Raw genomic sequence first — 21608 nt, forward strand, 5'->3', positions numbered from 1 at the left:
TTTAAAAGGTAGATATTATTATTAGTCCTGAAATGCAAAAGAACCACAGTAATGCCATTTTATTCTGACCTTACTCCATTTTATGCTTGCTTAAAATGTTTTCTTTTCAGCCTCCTGACAGCTGTATCTATGTTAACAATACATTAGTATCTTCCCACGGCCCTGACGTATAACAAAAATAACTATGAAATGTATAATCAAAACAATTCTCCGGCTGGGGCTGTGGCTCAGGGGTAGAGCACTCACCTCGCACGTGCAAGACCCTGGGTTCGATCCTCAGCACCACATAAAAATAAATAAGTGAAATAAAGGTATTGTGTCCAACTACAACTAAAAAAATAAATATTTTAAAAAACCAATTCTCACATGTAATCAAAATATCTGTCTCAACAAGGTCTTTCCCACGTACATCTGGCTCAACTGTCCTTGTGGTTTTTCCCTTTATAAACTCTATGCTTCCAAAATTCAAGTGCTGCGAGTTCTAGAGGCGACACCTGTTCCCAGTCGCTTACCTGACTTTCTGATTTAAAGGGCTTTTTTTTCCCCTTTCAGTTTGGCTCGATAAGTGTGGTGGTCTGTTAATTCTCACTCACACAGTAACAGTCTCATTTTGCAGATGAGAAAATATATTCAGAGAAGTAAAACTATTTGTACAGTCACATAGGTAGAAAACCTTCCAGCTCAGACGCAAACTGGTCTGTCTAGTTCTAAGGCTGTGTACTGAACCATAATACTGTGCTTTCTGCTTATCCTGTAGATGATGGGGAGACATTAAAATTTTTCAAAGAGAGGAGTGACAAAGTCTGAGTTTTTATAAAGATTCCAACTGGCAAAATGAACAACAGGCTGCAGCAGAGGAAGACCGACCTCTTAAAATCAAAAATAAAATTTAAAAAAAGAGGGGGGCGCGCTGGAGGGTTCAATCCCCAGTACAAAAACAACAACAACAAACTAGACGTAGGGTAGCGAGGGTCCTGGTGTCACTAAGCAAGCCAGGTCAGAGGCCTTGGAAGCTCTTCGCTAGAGTGGGTGGAGCTGATGAGTAAAAATGGTTTAGAGGCGGGACTGGGGGGGGGGGGGGTGCACTCGACGCTCTGCTGCATCTGCCTGCAGACGCCCGACTTCCGTCGTGGGCGGCCGCCCGCAGGTAGTAGTGTCGAGCGCCGAGCTCCAGGAACTGAGCTGGGTGAGCGGGCCCTTGTGGCCGCGCAGTCTCGCTAGGCGACATGAGTTTGGCTGGGGGCCGGGCCCCCCGGAAGACCGCTGGGAACAGGCTTTCTGGGCTTCTGGAGGCAGAGGAAGAAGATGAGTTCTACCAGACGACTTACGGAGGTTTCACTGAGGCAAGAGCCGGGCCTAGGAACTGGGAAGGGAAGAAGCTAAGGGACCCCGGACAAAGGAGGAGGGGGCGGGGAACCCAGAGGACCCCTGAGAGCTGATGGAAACGCGGGCGCGGGGCGGGGTCAAGGAGGCCTAGAAAGGCCAGCCCTCGACGCGGGGGTGGGTCCGGGACGGAGGAGGCCTCCGCAGGCGTCCCGCGGTCGTGGCGCCTCGGCGCACTGGGACGTCCAGAACCCCAGGCGCGTCGAGGTTAGGCCCCTAGTGTGCACTGCCCGACGGACCGGGAGGGACCCCGGAAAGGGGCCGGGCTCGATAACCCCCTCTTCAGCTTTCAAGTCTCTATGGAAATGTTTTCTTAGATGACCCTTCCTTACCTATCCTAAAAGAGTCCCTCTTCATTTCCTTAGTAGAACATATTTTAAATTTGAAACTTGATTTGGTTTGCTTACTTGTTTTTGCTTTTCCGTTAGATTGTAAACTTTATAAAGTTAGATTTGTTCCCCGTTATACATACAGTGCCTAGATCAGTGTCTGGACTGGGCTGACACTTGTTAAATATATTGACCAAGTCTTTCTAGTCATTAAATATGTGTCAAGCATCTAGAGCGTGCCATAGGCTCCAGGGAGACAGTATTAAACAATTCAACCGGCCCAAGCACAATGGCACACAGACTCGGAAGATTGAGGCAGGAGGATCTCAAGTTTGAGACCAGCCTCTGCAACTTTGCGAGACCCTTCTCAAAATAAAAAGGGCTGAAGAGCCAGACGGTGGGGCTGAAGCAGGAGGATCACAAGTTCAAAACTAACTTCAACGATTTAGCGAGGCCCTAAGCAACTCAGGAAGACCCCTCTCTAAATAAAATATATAAAAAGGGTCTGGGATTGTAGCTCAGTGGTAGAGCGAATCCAGAGCACTTGTGAGGCACTGGGTTCTATCCTTAGCACCACATAAAATTAAATAAATAAAAGGTATTGTGTCCATATACAGCTAAAAATATGTATTTTTTAAAAAAGGGGCTGGGGATGTTGCTCAATGGATAAGCACCCATGAGTTTAATCCCTGGTACCAAAAAATAAAGTGGGAAGGGCTGCTAGGAATACCTCAAGGGTAGAGTACCCCTGGGTTCATTCCCAAATACGTACACAGTCACATACATACATAAATAAACACTGCCCTGGGGTTGGGAGTATGCCTTAGTGGTAGAGCACTTGCCAATTAGGGTGTAGTGGTGGCACATGCCTATAATCCCAAGAGGCTGAGGCAGGGGGATCACAAGTTGAAGGCTATCTTCAGCAATTTAGCCAGGTCCTAAGCAACTTAGTTAGACTCTGTCTAAAAATAAAAAGGTAAAAAGGATTGGGAATGTAGCTCAATGGTAAAATGCCCCCACCAAAAAAAAGAGCACTTGCCTAGCATGCCAGAAACCCTGGTGATCTGTTAAATATCGCAGACCCCAGTGGGGGAACTGACTAGCTTCACAGCCAATTAAAATACCACGTGATAAGGACTGAAACAAGAGGTAAGCATAGGATGCTGTAATAACTTGTAGGTGCCAGGGTCTTGGTGGGGATAGGCATCCCCAAGGAGATGACGTTTCAGCTGAAAACAGTCTAGAAGTAGGCCTTGGCTGGATAAGAAGTGTGGGAGTGGGGGCAGTGGGGTTGTCCACAGAAAGAAGTGGGGTAGAATGTATAAAGGTATGGAGATCCTGGTAAGTTCTACTTTCATTTTCCAGGAGAATAGTAATTATTGTTATTTTTTTTTTAAGAGAGAGTGAGAGAGAGAGAGAATTTTTAATATTTATTTTTCAGTTTTCAGCGGACACAACATCTTTGTTTGTATGTGGTGCTGAGGATTGAACCCGGGCCGCACGCATGCCAGGCGAGCGCACTACCGCTTGAGCCACATCCCCAGCCCGAGAATAGTAATTAGTAATGCTAAAGGGTAGAATAGTAATTAATAAGGCCTGGGTCAGATTATGTAGGGCCTTGTGAGCTGTGTTAAGGAGTTTGCTCTTTACTTGGAGGACTGAGAAGAGTCATTAAAGTTCTATAAATGCACACCTGTAATCTAAGTGGCTCTGAAGACTGAGGCAGGAGAATCACAAGTTCAAAGCCAGCCTTAGAGCCAGGCACAGTGGCACACTCCTGTAATCCCAGCAGTTTGGGAAGCTGAGGCAGGAGGATGGCGAGTTCAAAGCCAGCCTCAGCAAAAGCGAGGTGCTAAGCAACTCAGACTCTGTCTCTAAATAAAATACACAATAGGGCTGGGCATGTGGCTCAATGGTCAGGTGCCCCTGAGTTCAATCCTGATACCAAAAAAAAAGCCAGCCTTAGCAATTTAGTGAGGCCCTGTCTCAGTAAGGGCTGGGGGTACTGAGGTTGTAGCTAAGTGGTAGAGTGCCTGCCTAGCGTGTGTGAGGCACTGGGATCAATCCTCAGTACCACGTAAGAGTAAAGTTATTGTGTCTATCTACAACTAAAAATTTTTTAAAAATTAGAAAAAAAAAAGGAGTGGGGATGTGGCTCAGTGGTAAAGCACCTTGAGTTCCCTAATACTGGGAGTGAGGAATGATTATGTAATGAGGAAAATAATCTTAAGGGGGCAGTGAAAGTAGAGAAACCATGGAAATATTGGGCGTAATTGTGCAAGCCTATAATCTGAGCGCCGGATGATTCTAAGTTCAAGGCCAGCCTCAACAAGGCGCTAAGCAATTTAGTGAGACTCTTGTCTCAAAAATAAAAGGGCTTAATATGTGGCTCTTGATTAAGTGCCCCTGGGTTCATTCCCTGGTACAGAAACCATGTGACAGGGGCAGAGGGTATAGCTTTCGTAGAGCACTTTCCTAGCATGTCTGAGGCCCTGAGTTGGATCCCCAGCACCAGAGAGGGGAAAATGTTACATGGACAGTAGTGTTCAAGAGAAATTAAGAAAATAGAATCCCCAGGACTTAGTAACTGGGAGTCATTACTGATATAGCACTAATCAAATAGTTTAAAATAGAACATTCTCATCTCTCCTCCAAGGCCTGTTTTCCTATTCCTGTCGTTTTACGAGTCGTTATTTAATATGTACCCTTTAAGCTTCCAAAAAGGATTTAAGGAGGCTTATAAACAAAAAGTAAGAACAGCAAAAATAGAGACAGGTCAGAAGTAATTGTACCAGGAGCCTATGCTAAAATGGTAATAGCAATTGACATTAAATTTAGCTGTGAGCTTCCTGGCAGCCAAAGTCTGAATTTCTTTTTTTTAGTAAGAAAGAGGCATACAAGTACTTCAAGAAAGACAACCTTATTCAGCATGAAGGAGAATTTATCATTGCATCCTTATATAAGATATATATAAAGTAATGGGGTTGGTAGATGATATAAAAACACTGCCTTAACTAGCCATGTCTGTCAATGACTCTTGATAAATGCTAAATGAATGGTAGTAAATCCATAATTTAATGAAAACATTTCTAATGGGAAGTTGAGCTACCCTGTGGTGATATGGCTTAATACTAGATTAAGAGCTGAGGGGATTAATGTGTTCCTAGGCTGTCTTTCACAAACATCAGTTTGGAGGAAATGATGGTCATCAGTGCAGGATTGAACTCTGGCTGGTATAGAGTGTCAACCATCTGTGTTATGTGCTTGCTTTGCAACCTGTGTATCAAGATAAGAACAATCTGCATCACTGATTGAAGGGAGATCCACATGTTTGAGTGGTTTCAACCCAGTCGACCCCCCCCCCCCACTTTATTTCTTTTGTACTGGGGCCACTTAACCACTGAGCCACTTCCCCAGCCCTTTTACATTTTTTTTCATTTTGAGACAGGATCTTCCCAAATTGCTGAGGCTGGCCTTGAACTTGCAATCCTCCTGCTTCAGTGCCTGAGTCACTGGGATTACAGGAATAATACATATTTTTTATAGGTGTGTGTCACTGCACTTGTCCCAGTTGACTCCCCTTAAGTGACTTTCCCCCCCTTTCTTTCCAGAGTGACTACCATTCTAGCCTTAACCTGTATCACCTCAGGCCTAGGCTGTACTTCAGATTTTCTAGCTTTTACAGCACATCTAACTAACCCTCAGAGCTTTCTGGAACATCTCTTATACACGCCCCTAAATCTTCAGTGGCTTCCCATTATTGATAATAATACCCAAATATTTTTCCATCCCAATACACCTGAGGAATAATACATTTTTTTTTCAGAAAATTTAGTTGATTTCAACAATGATTATCAATACTGCTATAGGTAAGGAGAGGGAAAAGTCAGTAAGCTGCAGGTTTAAATCATAGTTATTAGCTTGACATTTAATTTTCTCCATAGACCTAATTTGAAATTTTATAGGGCAATCACTGTTGGAAGGAGGTCATGCTAGAGCCAAAGCAACCAGCTAAGGTTTCTTGCCAGAGATAAACCTGGCTTACTTGGGTCTAAATCCTTATTCTGCCAGGCACAGTGGCATGTTCCTATAATCCCAGCAGCTTGGGGAGGGTACTGCAACAGAATTTTGAGTTCTAGGTCGGCCTCAGCAATTTAGCAAGGCCCCAAGCAATTCAGTGAGAGAGACCCTGTCTCTAAATAAAATACAAAAAAGAGCTGGGGATGTGGCTCAGGGTGTAAGCACCTCTGGGTTCAATCCCTGGTACCCCCCCCCAAAAAAAAAAAATCTTTATTCTGTAAGCACTCTATGTACATTCCTGCTTCTGAACCTTTTTCCGTCTTTCCACATGCCTGTGAATCCCTCTTCCCTCTTGGCTGTCTAAATACTATTTTAAACTATGACTCAAGTTCTTTTCATCCTTTATAGTCTAAATCAAGGTTCAGGGGCAGGGGATGTGACCTAGTGGTAGGGTGCTTGCCTGGCATGTGCAAAACCTTGGGTTCAATTCCCAACATCCACAAAAAATAAAACAAAATCATGGGTCAGTAAACTACAAGTTTTATTCCAAACTGACCCATTCCCTATCTGGCCCTTTACAGAAAAAGTGTTCTGATCTCTGGTTTAAAGGATTGAACTCTAAAGGTTAGATTTGGACCACCAGTCTTCTTTGATCTATAACATTGTATTGCCATTTGGTACTTTATGTTGCTTTGTATTAAAATGTTTTTATTGGGAGGGGCCAAAATCTGAGTAACTGAGAAGCCACACAGTGACAGAGACTCCCACCCAAATAAAAATCCTGAACACAAAACCTGGGTGAGCCCCTTTGTTTGGCAGTATTAGGTACAAGTTATTACACATTGATACTGGCAGAATTAGTGGAAGAGGAAAATTGGACTCTGCTCTATGCATCTTTTGTCTTTGCTGGTTTTAATCCATATCCTTTCACTATAATAACTTAGTGTAATCAAAAAATATTTTTTTTATGGGCTGGGGATGTGGCTCAAGCAGTAGCGCGCTCGCCTCGCATGCGTGCGGCCCGGGTTCGATCCTCAGCACCACATACAAACAAAGATGTTGTGTCCACCGAAAACTAAAAAATAAATATTAAAAAAATTCTCTCTCTCTCTCAAAAAAAAAAAAAATTATGACGATGTCCTGTACTTCACTGGACTATGGGACTATTTTTTTGGGGGAAGAGAGGTACCAGGGATTGAACCCAGGGGCATTTAACCACTGAGCCATAACCCCAGCCCCTTCTTTTTTTTATTTTGAGACAGGGTCTCACTAAGTTACTTAGGGCCTCGCTAAATTGCTAAGGCTGGCTTTGAACTCGTGGTTTTCCTGCCTTGGCCTCCCAAGCCACTGGGATTTTAGCCGTGTGCCACTGTGCTCAGCTAGACTATTAGACTCTTGTAGGTAGAGACCAAACCACATTTTTTTTTTTTTTAGTCATAGATGGCAGAATGCCTTTATTTTATTTGTTTATTTTTTTATGTGGTGCTGAGGATGGAACCCAGTGCCTCACACATGCTAAGTAAACACTCTACCACTGAGCTGCAGCCCCAGCCCAAGGAATTCTGTTCTTTTTTTTTTTTAATTCATTTTTTAGTTTTAGATGAACACAATGTCTTTATTTTGTTTTTATATGGTGCTGAGAATCTAACCCAGTTCCTCACGAATGCTAGGTGAGCGCACTATCACTTGAACCACATCCCCAGCCCCAGAAATTCTCTTTTTTATGAAGGGATATGAATAAGTCTATTGCCAGCCACTCTCATTGTGTTCTCAGGAATCTGGAGATGATGAGTATCAAGGGGACCAGTCAGACACAGAGGATGAGGTGGACTCTGACTTTGATATTGATGAAGGGGATGAACCATCCAGTGATGGAGAAACAGAAGAGCCAAGAAGGAAGCGCCGAGTAGTCACTAAAGCCTATAAGGTACAGGAGGAATCTTGGGTTTTTTGGACCTTCATAATCCCTCTTCTCTCCATCATTGGGTCCCAGTGCTCCCCACACCGGTCCCATTTTCTACAACGCTAGTTTGTCTATTAAGATCCTCATCTTTCTCCTTATCTCTTTGTTCTCTGGTATCTAATTGTAATCTGTGTCCAGGAGCCTCTAAAGAGCTTGAGACCTCGAAAGGTTAGCACCCCAGCTGGTAGCTCTCAGAAGGCCCGAGAAGAGAAGGCGCTGTTGCCACTTGAACTACAGGATGATGGCTCTGACAGTGAGTATGGAAATTTTCAATAGACAAAATTAGAATGTGATGATGAATTATTTTATCAGTGTTAAGTTTACTGAAGTTGATAAGCATACTGTCATGTAAGAAAAATCCTTTTTTTTTTTTTTTTTTTTTTTTTTTAGGAAATACACACTATTTTTAGGAATAAAGCCCATGATATGTACAGCTTAATTTTCAGATCATTTAGAGAAAACACACACAGAGAATGAAATTAGAATAAAATGGGGCAAAATACTAACAGTAGGTAATGTAAATTAAGGAGATACATGGGTGTTGTTTGTACAGTTCTTACAATTTTTTTGTAAGTTTGAAATTATATCCAAGTAAAAAATTTAAAAATATGTAAATAAACAAAGAAGGTAGACGTGACTTCAAAAGATTTCTTCCCATCTGACTTTTTCCAGGTCGGAAGTCCATGCGCCAATCTACAGCTGAACATACACGACAAACATTTCTTCGGGTACAGGAAAGACAGGGCCAGTCCCGGCGGCGTAAGGGGCCCCACTGTGAGAGACCACTGACCCAAGAAGAGCTGCTCAGAGAGGCCAAGATCACAGAAGAGCTCAACTTACGTTCATTGGGTCAGTCTGTAGTTTCAGGGAAAATAGGTAGAGATAGGCTGAGGAGCATAAGAAAAACTTTTGAGACCTGGAGGACCAGAGAACTGTAGAGAGACAGATTTGGGACAAAGGAATCAGAAGACATAAATAAGAATAGGTATTTAAGAGCAAGGGAAAATGCAGTTATGTGGGCTCTGAAGAATAAGGTACATTTAGGTATTTTTATAAAAAATAAAAATTGTATAGAATTAAATTCTAGTTCTAGGGATTGGGAATGTAGGTCACTGGTAAAACATTTGCCTAGCATGCTAGAGCTCCTGGATTTGATCCCATGAACCATACCAAATAGTTCCACTATTCACTTGTATTAAGATTGCAGGCAAATTACTTCTTCATCTTATTTGCTTTTATTTATTTAACTGTTTATTTTAAGTAGTACTAGAGGGCTGGGGTTATGGCTCAGTGGCAGAGCACTTGCCTTGTACATGTGAGACACTTGGTTCAATCCTCAGTCCATGTATAACTAAAAAAAATAAACAAGTAGTACTGGAGATTGAACCCAGAGGCACTCTACCACTGAGCTATATCCCTGGCCCTTTTTTTTTTTTTCAATTTTGAGACAGGGTCTTGCTAAGTTGCCCAGATTGGCCTTGAACTTGTGACTGTCCTGCCTTAAGCTTCCCAAGTAGCTGGAGTAACAGGTGTGCACCACCACACCAGCCACCATCTTGCTTGCTATCTTTGTTCACAAAATGGGATAATAATAATAATGCCTCTTTAATGATAATCATGAGAATGGAAAATCAGGGTTAGTCTTTTTTTTTTTTTTTTTAGAATTTTAATATTTATTTATTTTTTAGTTTTCGGCGCACACAACATCTTTGTTTGTATGTGGTGCTGAGGATCGAACCCGGGCCGCACGCATGCCAGGCGAGCGCGCTACCGCTTGAGCCACATCCCCAGCCCCAAGGGTTAGTCCTTTCATGAGATAAATTGCTTTACTGTACATATTCTTAAAAATATCTTCAGTTGATGTGGGGGGTAGGGTGCTAGACCACTGAGCTAAATCCCCTTCTTATTTTTTATTTGAGACAGGGTCTAAACTGCCCAGGCTGGTCTTGAACTTGTAGTCTTCCTGCCTCAGCCTGCCAAGTAGATAGGACTACAGGAGTACCCAGCTACTGTACCCAGTCTAAAATTATGAATTCCTTTTGCAAAATAGTCTCAAATCATGAGAGGTAAATGAGAGATAGAGCAAACAGCAGATTCTTACCTCCCATTGTATGTTTTTTTGAGATATACTTTTATTGAGTGAAAACGCAAGTAGAATCACCTTCGGTATTTATTTCTCTTCCTGAATCTCTTCCTTATGGTGTTTTTTGTTGTTGTTGTTGTTGTTGTTGTTTGGGGGGATTTTTTGTTTTGTTTTATTGTTTCAGTGCTGTGGATCAAACTCAGGGCCTCAGACATGCTGGGCAAGTGCCCTACCACTGATTGCATCCCCAGCTCTTTCTCTGTTTTTTGACCAAGGATATATATAGTTGATCAAAAATAAGTCAAATATAATTCTGCTGTGGAGTGGAAGATTATTTACCCTAACCACTTTGTATCGAAGCCATCCTAGTTTAACAATAGTTATGAAATTTAGACAACTTGACTCCAAAAGAACACAATGATTGAGAAAAGGTTTAGTTCAGCCCTAACATCTTCAGAATGTATTTTCATGGATCTTTTCCCCGCCCTATGGTACTGGGATGGAACCCAGGGGCACTCTACCATTCAGCTGCATTCATATTCCCAGCCCTTTCTATTTTTTGAGACCGTCCTTCTGAGTTGCCCAAGCTGGCCTCAAAATTGGGATACTCCTGCTTCAGCTTCCCAAGTAGCTGGGAGTACAGTCATGTACCACCATGCCCAGCTTCATAACTTTTAAAAAATTTTTCATTCTAAACTGCATGCTGTGGCACATACTTGTAATCCCAGCTACCTGGGAGGCTAATTAAGGAGGATCCCAAGTTTGAGGCCAACCTCAAACCAACAAAGCGTAGCTTGTCTTTAAAAAAAAAAAGCTGGAGATGTGGCTCAGTGGTAGAGGCCCCTGGGTTCAATCCCCAGTACCACACACATCCAAAAGAATAATAAATAATAATAATGATAAATAGTAATTATATTGGCTTTAATTAGGATATATAATTATAAACATATGATAATAGTCCAGTACTTTTAAAAGAGTAGGTGCCCTCAAAACATCTGATGATTGAGAAGTATCATCAACCATGAGTGATATCAAGACTCCAGGCTTTGAAATCATCAGGATAACCTAAGATGATAGGAGTTGGAGTGGAGAAGAGTGGAAACTCCTGCCGAAGTCCTTCATAAGAGAATGACTGTGACTTAGAGAAATTATTGTAGACTTTGGTACTGGTCTCAAAAGAGAAGGGTCTGCAGGTAGGTGGAAGAAAAGTGATCTAAACCCTGCATCTGCATTGTAGAGCTCAGTAGGATACAGGTGTGTCCTACGTGGGACATGAGAGAATGAGCAGCCTCCACCAGAAGGCTGCAGGGAGAGCAGTGGCCTCAGTGGATGACCAGGTTTCCAGTAAAGCAAATTGTGTAAGGAATGCTGAGTGAGGAGCTGAGGATATGGGTGAGTTGGCTGATAATAGAGCAAGAGGTCCACAGAACAGAGGGATGCCTTGGAAAGAAGGCAAGGGATTGAAAGTTTGGGTCAAAGTAGAAGAAGCAATATTACCAGAGTTCAAGTAAAAGAGCATTTCAGTCACTGAAGAGGTTTCCAGAGCACTCCTTTCATGGTCAGACGTTAGAGAATTCTGTTCACAGTTCCCACATACAAGAAGGACACAGAAATGTGGAGTTCATTCAGAAGAGAGGGAACAGGAGTATTTTTATTTATTCATTAACAAATACTTTTGAGGGCCTATAATGTGTGGAATGCTTCCTGACGCTGATGACACGTAGGTAATGTGGATCACACTCACTGCCTGTAAGGAGGAGACATGTACCAACTGTGAATTACCATAGAGCAGGGTCATGGGGTCCAGGTAGGTGACACAAAGTACAGCCAGCGCAAGGACTGAGGTGGCTTAGGGAGGAATAGTCTGCCTGATTGCTTCCCAGTGAGAACGTGAACTCAGGGTTGCCAGGTTGCCTGCCTTTCTTTTTCTTTTGTACCAGAGATTGAAGCCAGGACACTACCACTGAGCCACATCCCCCACCCCTTATATTTTGAGACAGGGTCTCAGTAAGATGTTGAGGATCTTGATAAATTGTTGAGACTGGCCTCAAACTTGTAATCCTGTCTCAGCCTCCTGAGTAGCTGGAGTTTCAGGCATGCACCACCACACTATACTCCCCCCCCCCCTTTTTTGTGTGTGTGCTTGTTTCTTTGTTTTGTTTTTTCAATACCAGGATTAAACCCAGGGGCTTTTAACCACTGAGTCACATTCCTAGCTCCACCCCTTTTTAAAATTTTACTATATTGAGACAAGGGTCTTGCTGAGTTCCTTAGGGCCTTGCTAAGTTATGGAAGCTAGCTTTGAACTTGCGATCCTCTTGCCTCAGCTTCCCAGGTTGCTGGAATTACAGGCATGAACCATTGCAACTGGCTTCTTTGTTTTTTAAAAAAGGAACCAGAGGGCTGGGGATATGGCTCAAGGGGTAGCGCGCTCGCCTGGCATGCGTGCGGCCCAGGTTCGATCCTCAGCACCACATACAAAGATGTTGTGTCTGCCGAAAACTAAAAATAAATATTAAAAAAAAATTTCTCTTTAAAAAAATAAATAAATAAATAAAAATTAAAAAGGAACCAGAAATCTATATTTAAATATCATTTCCCAATTTCTAAATGTCAACAGTTCCAATTTTTGTTTTTGTTTTTGTTTTTTTAGTTGTAGATGGACACAATACCTTTATTTTATTTACTTATGTGTTGCTAAGGATCAAAACCAGTGCCTCATGAGTGCTAGGCAAGTGTTCTACCACTGAGCCACATCCCCAGTACTGATTGAACCCAGGGGTACTCTACCACTGAGCTACACATCAGCCCTATTTATTTATTTTTGGTATAGGGATTGAATCCAGCAGTGCTTTACCACCAAACTATATCTAAACCCTTTTTATTTGCTGAGGCTGGCCTCAAACTTGTGATTCTCCTACCTCAGCCTCCAAAGTCACTGGGATTACAGGTATGGGCCACTACATTCAGCCATTTTATATTTTGAGAGTGTCTCAGTAAATTACCAAAGCTGGCCTTGAACATTCAATCCCCTGCTTCAGGCTCCTGAGTTGCTAGGATTATAGGTGTACACCCCCTTGCCTACCTAGTTCCAGTTTTTCTTTAAAACACTGCAGATCAGATGGGCACAGTGGCACATGCCTCAGCCAGTGTCTCGGGAAGCTGAGGTAGGAGGATCTAGAGTTAAAAGCCAGCCTCAGCAATGGTAAGATGCCAAGCAATGATGCCTAGTGAGATAGGGCTGGGGATGTGACTCAGTGGTTGAGAGTGCCCATGTGTTTAATCCCCAGTATCAAACACCTAATGGTCTGCCAGCTTGCAGCCTCTGCCAAAGTCTGTAATAGGTACAGTAATAGAAGAGTGTACTAGGGGTGCAATGACACACATCTGTAATTCCATTGACCTGGAGGCTGAGACAAGAGGATTATATGTTCAAGGTCAGCCTTGACAGCTTAGCGAGACCCTGTCTCAAAAAAAAAAAAAGATGGGGGGCTGGGGATGTGGCTTGGGCGGTAGCGCGCTCACCTGGCATGCGTGCAGCCAAGGTTTGATCCTCAGCACCACATACAAACAAAGATGTTGTGTCCGCCGAGAACTAAAAAATATATATTAAAAAAAAGATTCTCTCTCTCTTAAAAAAAAAAAAAGATGTGGGGATTGAGGATGTAGCTCCATGGTAGAGGGTTCTTGGGTTCAACCCCTAATATCACAAAAATAATTAAATACAAAAGAATGTACTAGATACAGGGGGATTGAGGTAATGAATCAAAACTGTGGTATGAGGAGTGGTTTAGTGGAGTGGGTATTATGATTAGCCTGGGGAGGAAAGAGTGTAATCCATTTCTTGGCCAGGAGCAGCGTAGTTGACAGCGTATTCATAGAGGAGAGTCCAGCACCCAGGAAAAGGAACCGGCGCCTTGTCACAGAGTCTCTTTCAGCTTGAGGTTCTTCAGTGCTGAGTGCTTGAGAACCCAAGTTACTTGAGAAAGGAGGGGTAGGGAGGATGTGAAGAGGGGTAAGAAGAAAACTCCTGAAGTGGGAGGTGTTAGGGAGCCGTAGGAGTGGCCAGAGAGATAGATAATTGAGAGATTATGGAACAGAATTGAGTGTGGGAAAGGGAAGAGTGACCATCTTTTCATTTCTGCCGGTGACACTGAAGAGACATATGAGCGACTGGAGGCTGACAAAAAGAAACAGGTTCACAAGAAACGGAAGTGCCCTGGGCCTATAATCACCTATCATTCGATGACGGTGCCACTTATCGGGGAGCTGGGCCCCAAGGAGGAGAATGTGGATGTCGAAGGGTAAGTGGGCCAGCCTGCTGAGCTCGCCGCTTTCCTCACAGCCTCCCTGACTTGCACCTTTCAGAATCTGCCTCCCTTCAGCTCCTTTCTTTCAGCCTCTCTTCTCTCTTTCCTGTCTTTCTTTCTAGCCTCACATTTCTTCCCAGCTACCATCATCTAGGAGGTTCTCTCAGGATGCCCACCACTCCCGTTTTTCCTCTTTCCTCATCTGATTTCTTCCCTTCTGACTCTGTTTCCCCTCAGCTCTTGTGTTTTCTCCCTGTCTTTTGTCCTCAGACTTGATCCTGCTCCCGCAGCCTCCTCATTGGCTCCCCATGCTGGGACTGGACCTGTCATCCCACCTGCTCGCTGCTCGCGTACCTTCATCACATTCAGTGATGATGCGACATTTGAGGAATGGTTCCCCCAAGGTCGGCCCCCAAAGATCCCTGTTCGGGAGGTCTGCCCAGTGACCCATCGTCCAGCTCTGTACCGGGATCCTGTTACAGACATCCCCTATGCCACTGCTCGAGCCTTCAAGATCATCCGTGAGGCCTACAAGAAGTACATCACTGCCCATGGACTGCCTCCTACTGCCTCAGCCCTGGGCCCTGGCCCCCCACCTCCTGAGCCCCTCCCTGGCTCTGGGCCCCGAGCCTTGCGCCAGAAAATTGTCATCAAATGAAGAAATGTCTAGTCCTTAGCAAACTCTTTCCTGCCTGAAAATGGGGCTCTTGATCTTCCCTCTCTCTCTACTTCTGCCCTTAATATCTCTGATTGCCCATTCCTCTATATGTCTTTCCCCATCTTTCCCCCAGTTCCTTGTTCATTTTGTTGTGGTTTTTTAATATAATAAAATGGAAAGATCCTTCTTGTTTGGTGTCTATTCTACAATTGGGACAAGAAGTATTTGTGAATGTCTGAGTCTATTTGGGTCTTTGTGTTTGTTTGATAACATTTATTATGTGCTGTCCTTTGTATCTCTTGTTTTTTTTCTGACACGGGTTCTTGCTGTGTGTCCTAGGCTGATCTCAAACTCCTGGGCTTAAGCAGGCCTTGCACCTCAGCCTCCTGAGTAACAGACTACAGGTGTGTGCACCATACTCAGCTTGGTTTTTTTGTTTTTAATATTTTTGAAGTTGTTGATAGACCTTTATTTTATTTATTTACACACGGTGCTGAGAATTGAACCCAGTACCTCACCCATGCCAGGCAAGTGCGCTACTGCTCAGCCACAGCCACAGCCCCTGTCCTTTTTTGATTGTATTCATTCCTCCAACTAGATTACAAACACCTTAAAATTAGATACCAAGGGGCTGGGGCTGTAGCTTAGTGGCAGAGCGCTTGCCTTGCACATGTGAAGCACCGAGTTCGATCCTCAGCACCACATAAAAATAAACACATAAAATAAAGGCATGCTGTACAACTACAAAAATATTTTTAAAAAAATAGATACCAAAACAAAAGCCTTACATCTGCCAACATTTTTGTGGGAGAAGGGGCTTACCACTGAACCTCATCCCCAGCCCTTTTTTGTATTTTATTTAGAGACAGGGTCTCACTGAGTTGCATGGGGCCCTCCCTAAGTTGCTGAGGCTGGCTTTGAACTCGAGATCCTCCTGCCACAGCCTCCTGAGTCACTGGGATTACAGGCTGTACCACCGAAACCAGCACATTGACCTTGTATTTACTGCTTTAAATGTAACAAACATCAAATAGTAGAAACCATCTGATTCTCATGAACTTGACTCCAGGACTGGGCTTTTATGAAGAGAAGAGGCAGAGGTGCCATGGCTATTCATGGCCACTAGAGGCTCTCAGGGCTGGGCAGGGTATGGGGGCTGTGTATATGTGATCTCCCACTACCCCCCACCTGGCCAGAGCTAAAATAATAAAATGCTGATCTCACTGTTCCCCCACCCTTTCCCCCGGCAGGGCACCAGGCTCCTCCTGCTGCCGGAGCAGTGCCCCAGTAGAACAGAACTAGTGACAGAAGGGGAGGTGAGAAGGAGGTGGCCATCAGGACTGGTAAGTGGGGACAGCAGGGGGCTTATAGTTGAGAACCTGGTGGGAGATAGGAGAAGAAGAGTAGCTCTTAAACAACATGAGTATGTCTCTGTCACTCAGTGTTTGTCTCTGCCACCACCCTGTTCCTTAACTGTGTCATTTATGTTGTCGGTATAAGTGTCTCACACACGTTTTGGGTCTTTTACCTTAGCAGCAGGGTGTGTATGTGTGGTTTGTGTATGTCTTTACATTGTAAAAGATCATGTGAGTTTAATCTTTCCACAGTTTTAAGAGAGACTTTACTCCATTTAAAAGGCATTTCTCACCCATTGGTCTGGTGTCACCTTCCTGGTGACAGATATGGGGACTCAGTCCCTTCTCCTGAGGCCGTACTGCCCTTCCCCCAACTTGGAAGTCCCCTAGCTTCTGAGTCGTTGCTTTCCCTAAGGATTCAGAATTTTAGCAAAGAGGTAAAGTGAAATCTTGATCTCTCCACATAAAAGAGGAAATACGGGTGGGATAAAAAAGTTCGCCTCCCTCCCCCACCAGCCCTCCTTGTTTTCCTTAGCCGGTTTAGTAAAACAGACTGAGTAATAGTAAGGAGAGGACAAATTTCCCCGAAGTCCTCTGTGCACCCCACCCCCATACACACACCTTTCAGTGGGGACTGGGCATGACTCCAGCTGTGCTGGCAGAGCTCCCAGCAGCTGTGCTAGGCAACAGGCCTGATGGGTGAGGGTATGGGGTGCGTGTTGCCAGGATTTCCCTGTCACACGGTGAGAGGACAGACCCAGTTTGGATCCTGGGATCCCCATCCAAATTGGATAGAAGCTGAAGAAGGAGACACCAATTCTAACTCTAAACAGACTCACCTCCCCTACCCTGCTAGATTTCTGACCTCCAGTGTTCTACCCCCCGCTTGTCTCTTGATGTCCATACTGTGTCCATGTCCGTCTTTCCATGTCCAACTACTTTTTCCATGTCCCCCCAGGCTCTCAGTGCCACACAGTGGGGAAGGGGTGGGGGTCACCATGTCATCGTATCAGAAGGAACTGGAGAAATACAGAGATATAGATGAAGATGAGATCCTCAGGACCTTGAGCCCCGAGGAGCTAGAGCAGCTGGACTGCGAGCTGCAGGAGATGGACCCTGAGGTAGGGGCTGCAGCACAGCACCAGGAGTGGTCCCCCAGCATCTGGGAAGGGTGCTGGGCTCCCGGGTGGCTGAGACCAGAGCTAACCACAGGGCCTGGAGTCCCAAGAGAGCCAGGGAAAAGCTATCTGGAGATGTTTTAGGGAGCCCTAGAGGTACACCAGAGGGGTACCTGACTTGTTTCCTAAAACTCATCCCTCAGAACATGCTCCTGCCAGCTGGATTAAGACAACGAGACCAGACAAAGAAGAGCCCAACGGGGCCACTGGACCGAGAGGCCCTTTTGCAGTACCTGGAACAACAGGCACTAGAAGTCAAAGAGCGGGATGACTTGGTACCCTTCACAGGAGAGAAGAAGGGTATGGGGACCCTGACTTCCATGCCTCCCACACATTCAATGGCTCTCTCAGTCTCCCCTCCAACTTCCCTCTCACCTCCAACTCCTACCTGCCCAGGGTGCCCTGACACCTGCCTGCCAGCTTGCACTCCGAAGTCTTCATCAGGGATCAGGGGATCCAGGGGTCCTGAACTTGTAGAGGATTCAGACTTTCTGGTGTCCCCTAGCAACCCAGCATTATACCTCCTGAAGAAAGGAAGGAAGCTGGAGGCCAGGATCTTGGGAGAAATGACCTCGGCCTGAACCATCCTTCATCTCCCCATCAGGGAAACCCTATATTCAGCCTAAGAGAGAAATCCCAGCACAGGAACAGATCACCCTAGAGCCTGAGCTGGAAGAGGCCCTGGCCCATGCCACAGATGCTGAGATGTGTGATATAGCAGGTGGGCAGTGGTGAGAACTGGAGGAGGGCAGAGGGTCAGGGGCAGGGGTGTCCTTGCTGTGATAGGACACCTATAGGTGGGAAAGGTCTATATTCTGAACTGGGCAGAGATGTCAAAGCCTCAGGCAGTGGTTTTTTAACTTTTCTTAGTTGTTTACTTATAGATGCATTCATTTTTAATTTAACAAGGTAGTATCCCAGAGTAATTTTACAGAGATTATAAAAGCAAAAAAAAAAAAAAGGAGATGTTCTGGCTAAAATCAGCAGGGGTTCTCTGCAGACCCTCATCATCTTCTTATAGTTCCTCAGGGGGACTTCCCTAAGCCCTATCTCAAAGTTTTAGAAACCACTGCCTTGGGCAATTTATAGAAGGGAACCTGGGGACTGAGGATGGGTGGGAAACCCCTATGGAAAAATGAAAGGGGGGCTGGGGGTGTGGCTCAAGCGGTAGCGCGCTCGCCTGACATGCGCGAGGCGCTGGGTTCGATCCTCAGCACCACATACAAATAAAATAAAGATGTTGTGTCCACCGAAAACTAAAAAATAAATAAATATTAAAAAAGAAAAAGAAAAAGAAAAATGAAAGGGGTTAGGATGTACAAAGGCTGCTGCAGAGTAAGGTGAGAGGCGTGCTTGGAACAGGCCCCTTCTCATCACCTGCACCTCCTTTACTTCCCCTCTCTAGCAATTCTGGGCATGTACACACTGATGAGCAACAAGCAATATTATGATGCCATCTGCAGTGGAGAAATCTGCAACACTGAAGGCATTAGCAGTGAGTGTGTTGGGGAAATGGCCCCCCACCCCAGGGCTCTGGGCAGGCAGTCCCAGAATCAGAGAAAACGTGGCAAAGGTTAAAATAGATGAATCTGGGTGAGGACATGGTGCCTGAGTGATAGAACAATGGGGAGATTGTGCGGGACATGTTGGGGTTCCCTTCCTGCTGTCACCCATCAGGTGTGGTACAGCCTGACAAGTATAAGCCAGTGCCAGATGAGCCCCCAAACCCCACAAACATCGAGGAGATGCTAAAGAGGGTTCGAAGCAATGACAAGGAACTGGAGGAGGTGAACCTCAATAATATACAGGTATTTGATGTCCATCTTCCAAACAGTAAGATAGGGATAACTCTGCTGACATATGAGAGTCCCTAGCCCATCATCTCTCATGCTCCTCTGATAGGACATCCCAATAACCATGCTAAGTGAGCTGTGTGAGGCGATGAAGACAAACACCTATGTCCGGAGCTTCAGTCTGGTGGCCACAAGGAGTGGTGATCCCATTGCCAATGTAAGACTAGTTGACATTCTCAGCCCTCTCCCCACACCTTGATATGAACCCTGAGCAAGGCTGTCATAAAGGAGTGGCTAGGGGTACTATTCCCATCATATTTTCTTTCTTTTTTTGGTGGGGGGCACCAGGGATTGAATCCAGGATTGCTTTACCACTGAGCAACATTCCCAGCCCCTTTTATTTTTTGAGACAGGGTCCTGCTAAGTTTCTGAGGCTAGCTTTGAATTTGGGATTCTCCTGCCTCAGCTTCCAGAGCTGCTGGGATTACAGGCATGTGCTGCTATGCCCAGCTCATTGTATTTTCTTCAGACAGACCTCATGGGGGGTGATTTAGCTCAGTTGGTAGAGTGCTTGCCCTGCATGCACAAGGCCCAAGGCCCTGGTTCAATCCCCAGCACCACAAAAAAAAAAAAAAAAATCTCATGGAGACCCTGACAAATAGTCCTATGGTTTGCAACTCTGAAATCCTGAAATGATTTTTCCAAAAGGCCTCTGTCCTTTCTCATACTCCATCTCCACTGTGTGTTTAATTTCCATTTTTACCTACTACTTACTTCAGTCTCCCTCTAACCCCACTTACAGCTCCTCAAGGACTCTTCAAAAAGTTGTTTCCTTCTTGCTCCCGTTCTTTCTCCTCAGTCATCTATGAAACTCTCCTAATCTTAACCCAAGTTCCTACTACCTAGGCGGTGGCTGACATGTTGCGCGAGAACCGTAGTCTCCAGAGCCTGAACATTGAATCCAACTTCATTAGCAGCACAGGACTCATGGCTGTGCTGAAGGCTGTTCGGGAAAATGCCACACTCACTGAGCTCCGTGTGGACAACCAGGTCAGCATTCCTTTCCCTTGGTCTTAACCTTCAGCTAATACCCAATGAGTTTCCTCCCTGAGCCAACCATTGGAGCAGTTATCTCACTTGATTTTGTTGGAATTCTCGTTCCTCTCTGTGAGGGAAACCAAGTCAGCACCTTTCTTCATCACCTGGAGAAACGAGCCCCTTGACTTCCCAAAGGCATCGATGGTCTGGGATGGTGAATGACCCAGAGGGTGGCTGACAGCTTTCACCTCTTCCTCCTCCAGCGCCAGTGGCCTGGTGATGCAGTGGAGATGGAAATGGCCACCGTGCTAGAGCAGTGTCCCTCTATCGTTCGCTTTGGCTACCACTTTACACAACAGGGGCCACGAGCTCGGGCTGCCCAAGCCATGACTCGGAACAATGAACTACGTAAGTAATTGCAGACATGGTGCGTGTGAGCTGAAGACAGGAAATGTGGAAACTGATTGATGCACCTGAAAGCAGACTTAGTGACAAACACCTTGGGTTGTTGCCAGAGATATTCATATGAGAAGTTCAGATCCCATGAGTGATGAGAAAGTATATAGAAAGTTCTTCTGCCCCGGATATATACCCATAGAGAGGTGAGAAGGAAGCTGGACAATTTTTTTTTTTTAAACTCCAGAGTACACTACCACTGAACTACATCCTCGGTCCTTTTTATTTATGAAACAGGATCTCACTAAGTTGTCGAGACTGGACATGAACTTGTGATCCTCCTGCCTCAGCCTCCTGAATCACTAGGATTACAGGCATGTGCCACTGTGCCCAGCCATAATTCTAATATTTGGTGTAGTTTCTTACGTTATTAATGTGGCATGGGCATGTCAGGTGGCCTAAGACACTACCATCTTATGATTCTAAGGAACTGGAAAGAAGAGTACCCTTGCCAAAATCAGGAGATGGAACAAAAGCTTGTGTTTGCTTTCTTTCGTTTACAGGTCGCCAGCAAAAGAAGAGATAAGACCACCCTTCCCTTGACCAACTAGAGCTGGGAACCCTGGACACGTAAATTCTCATTTCCCCTCTTCCTGTAAATAAAAGCCCTTTTGTCCATCCTGCATGACTGCTTCTTGGGCTTTTGGGTGGGAATCTTGGCGCTAACCCCCAAGGGTTACTGCCAGTTCATCAGGGGATTATTTATACTCTGGGGATCAGCAGGCAGAGAGTTTCAGGTTACTAGGAGAAGGTGGGGGAGCTTCCTCCTTTGGTGTTCCCCACAAACCTGCCAATACCTTCAGTCTTTCTACTTTCACAGAGTATTTGGCCTCAATCCTGTTTCCAGATTTGACCAGAGTCCCCCAGTCTACCCACAACCCTACATTGATTTGATCTAGGAAGGACTTTGAGTGGAGGTGGGGAAGGAGGCAGACAACATGAAGGGCAAAGACCTCTTTCTGACAGACTTATTAATAGGGCATTGGGCTGCATGCAGCTGACGCTTGGCATGACTTTGGTAGAAGGTGGGGGAGGGATTAGA

The 21608-nt window shown here is 44.9% G+C and overlaps 2 protein-coding genes across 5 annotated transcripts; both read left to right on the forward strand.

The window, feature by feature from the left end:
• Positions 1 to 1152: 1152 nt before the first annotated feature.
• On the forward strand, positions 1153 to 14932 carry Vps72 (vacuolar protein sorting 72 homolog). Of its 2 annotated transcripts, none has more exons than XR_009224668.1 (6): positions 1153 to 1343; positions 7507 to 7659; positions 7834 to 7948; positions 8368 to 8544; positions 9384 to 9494; positions 13938 to 14065. XR_009224668.1 is itself a non-coding variant. In XM_046421615.2 (6 exons), exons 1-6 carry the CDS (start codon positions 1227 to 1229, stop codon positions 14744 to 14746), a joined length of 1095 nt encoding a protein of 364 aa, XP_046277571.1. In that variant the 5' UTR covers positions 1154 to 1226; the 3' UTR covers positions 14747 to 14932. The 2 variants fall into 2 exon arrangements, 1 of the variants encoding a protein (XP_046277571.1); XM_046421615.2 differs by lacking the exon at positions 9384 to 9494 and adding an exon at positions 14359 to 14932 and having other exon boundaries at positions 1154 to 1343; positions 13938 to 14082.
• A 599-nt stretch (positions 14933 to 15531) lies between these two features.
• Tmod4 (tropomodulin 4) lies at positions 15532 to 21187 on the forward strand. 3 transcript variants are annotated; one of them, XM_046421619.1, is made up of 10 exons: positions 15983 to 16089; positions 17060 to 17222; positions 17423 to 17579; positions 17884 to 18000; positions 18685 to 18774; positions 18957 to 19087; positions 19182 to 19289; positions 19979 to 20122; positions 20374 to 20518; positions 21070 to 21187. In XM_046421619.1, the coding sequence occupies exons 2-10, from the start codon at positions 17100 to 17102 to the stop codon at positions 21090 to 21092; spliced, it is 1038 nt and encodes a 345-aa protein (XP_046277575.1). In that variant the 5' UTR covers positions 15983 to 16089; positions 17060 to 17099; the 3' UTR covers positions 21093 to 21187. The 3 variants fall into 3 exon arrangements, with proteins under 3 accessions (XP_046277574.1, XP_046277575.1, XP_046277572.1); XM_046421618.2 differs by lacking the exon at positions 17060 to 17222 and having other exon boundaries at positions 15532 to 16089; XM_046421616.2 differs by lacking the exon at positions 15983 to 16089 and having other exon boundaries at positions 16163 to 17222.
• The last annotated feature ends 421 nt before the right edge of the window (positions 21188 to 21608 follow it).

Source organism: Marmota monax, unplaced genomic scaffold (genome assembly GCF_021218885.2).
Source record: "Marmota monax isolate L192 unplaced genomic scaffold, Marmota_monax_Labrador192_F-V1.1 WCK01_AAM20220418_F8-fsc00108, whole genome shotgun sequence".
NCBI classification, from domain to species: domain Eukaryota; kingdom Metazoa; phylum Chordata; class Mammalia; order Rodentia; family Sciuridae; genus Marmota; species Marmota monax.

Excerpts from the sequence above, each read along its gene's own strand:
- Tmod4 (XM_046421616.2), top strand. The coding sequence starts at position 16,797 with ATGGGTGAGGGTATGGGGTGCGTGTTGCCAGGATTTCCCTGTCACACG. Across the intron at positions 17,223-17,422 it reads TGCAGGAGATGGACCCTGAG|AACATGCTCCTGCCAGCTGG; the intron begins GTAGGGGCTGCA and ends CTCATCCCTCAG. Across the intron at positions 19,088-19,181 it reads TGAACCTCAATAATATACAG|GACATCCCAATAACCATGCT; the intron begins GTATTTGATGTC and ends CTCCTCTGATAG.
- Vps72 (XM_046421615.2), top strand. The coding sequence starts at position 1,227 with ATGAGTTTGGCTGGGGGCCGGGCCCCCCGGAAGACCGCTGGGAACAGG. Across the intron at positions 8,545-13,937 it reads GCTCAACTTACGTTCATTGG|AGACATATGAGCGACTGGAG; the intron begins GTCAGTCTGTAG and ends GTGACACTGAAG. Across the intron at positions 14,083-14,358 it reads GAGAATGTGGATGTCGAAGG|ACTTGATCCTGCTCCCGCAG; the intron begins GTAAGTGGGCCA and ends TTTTGTCCTCAG.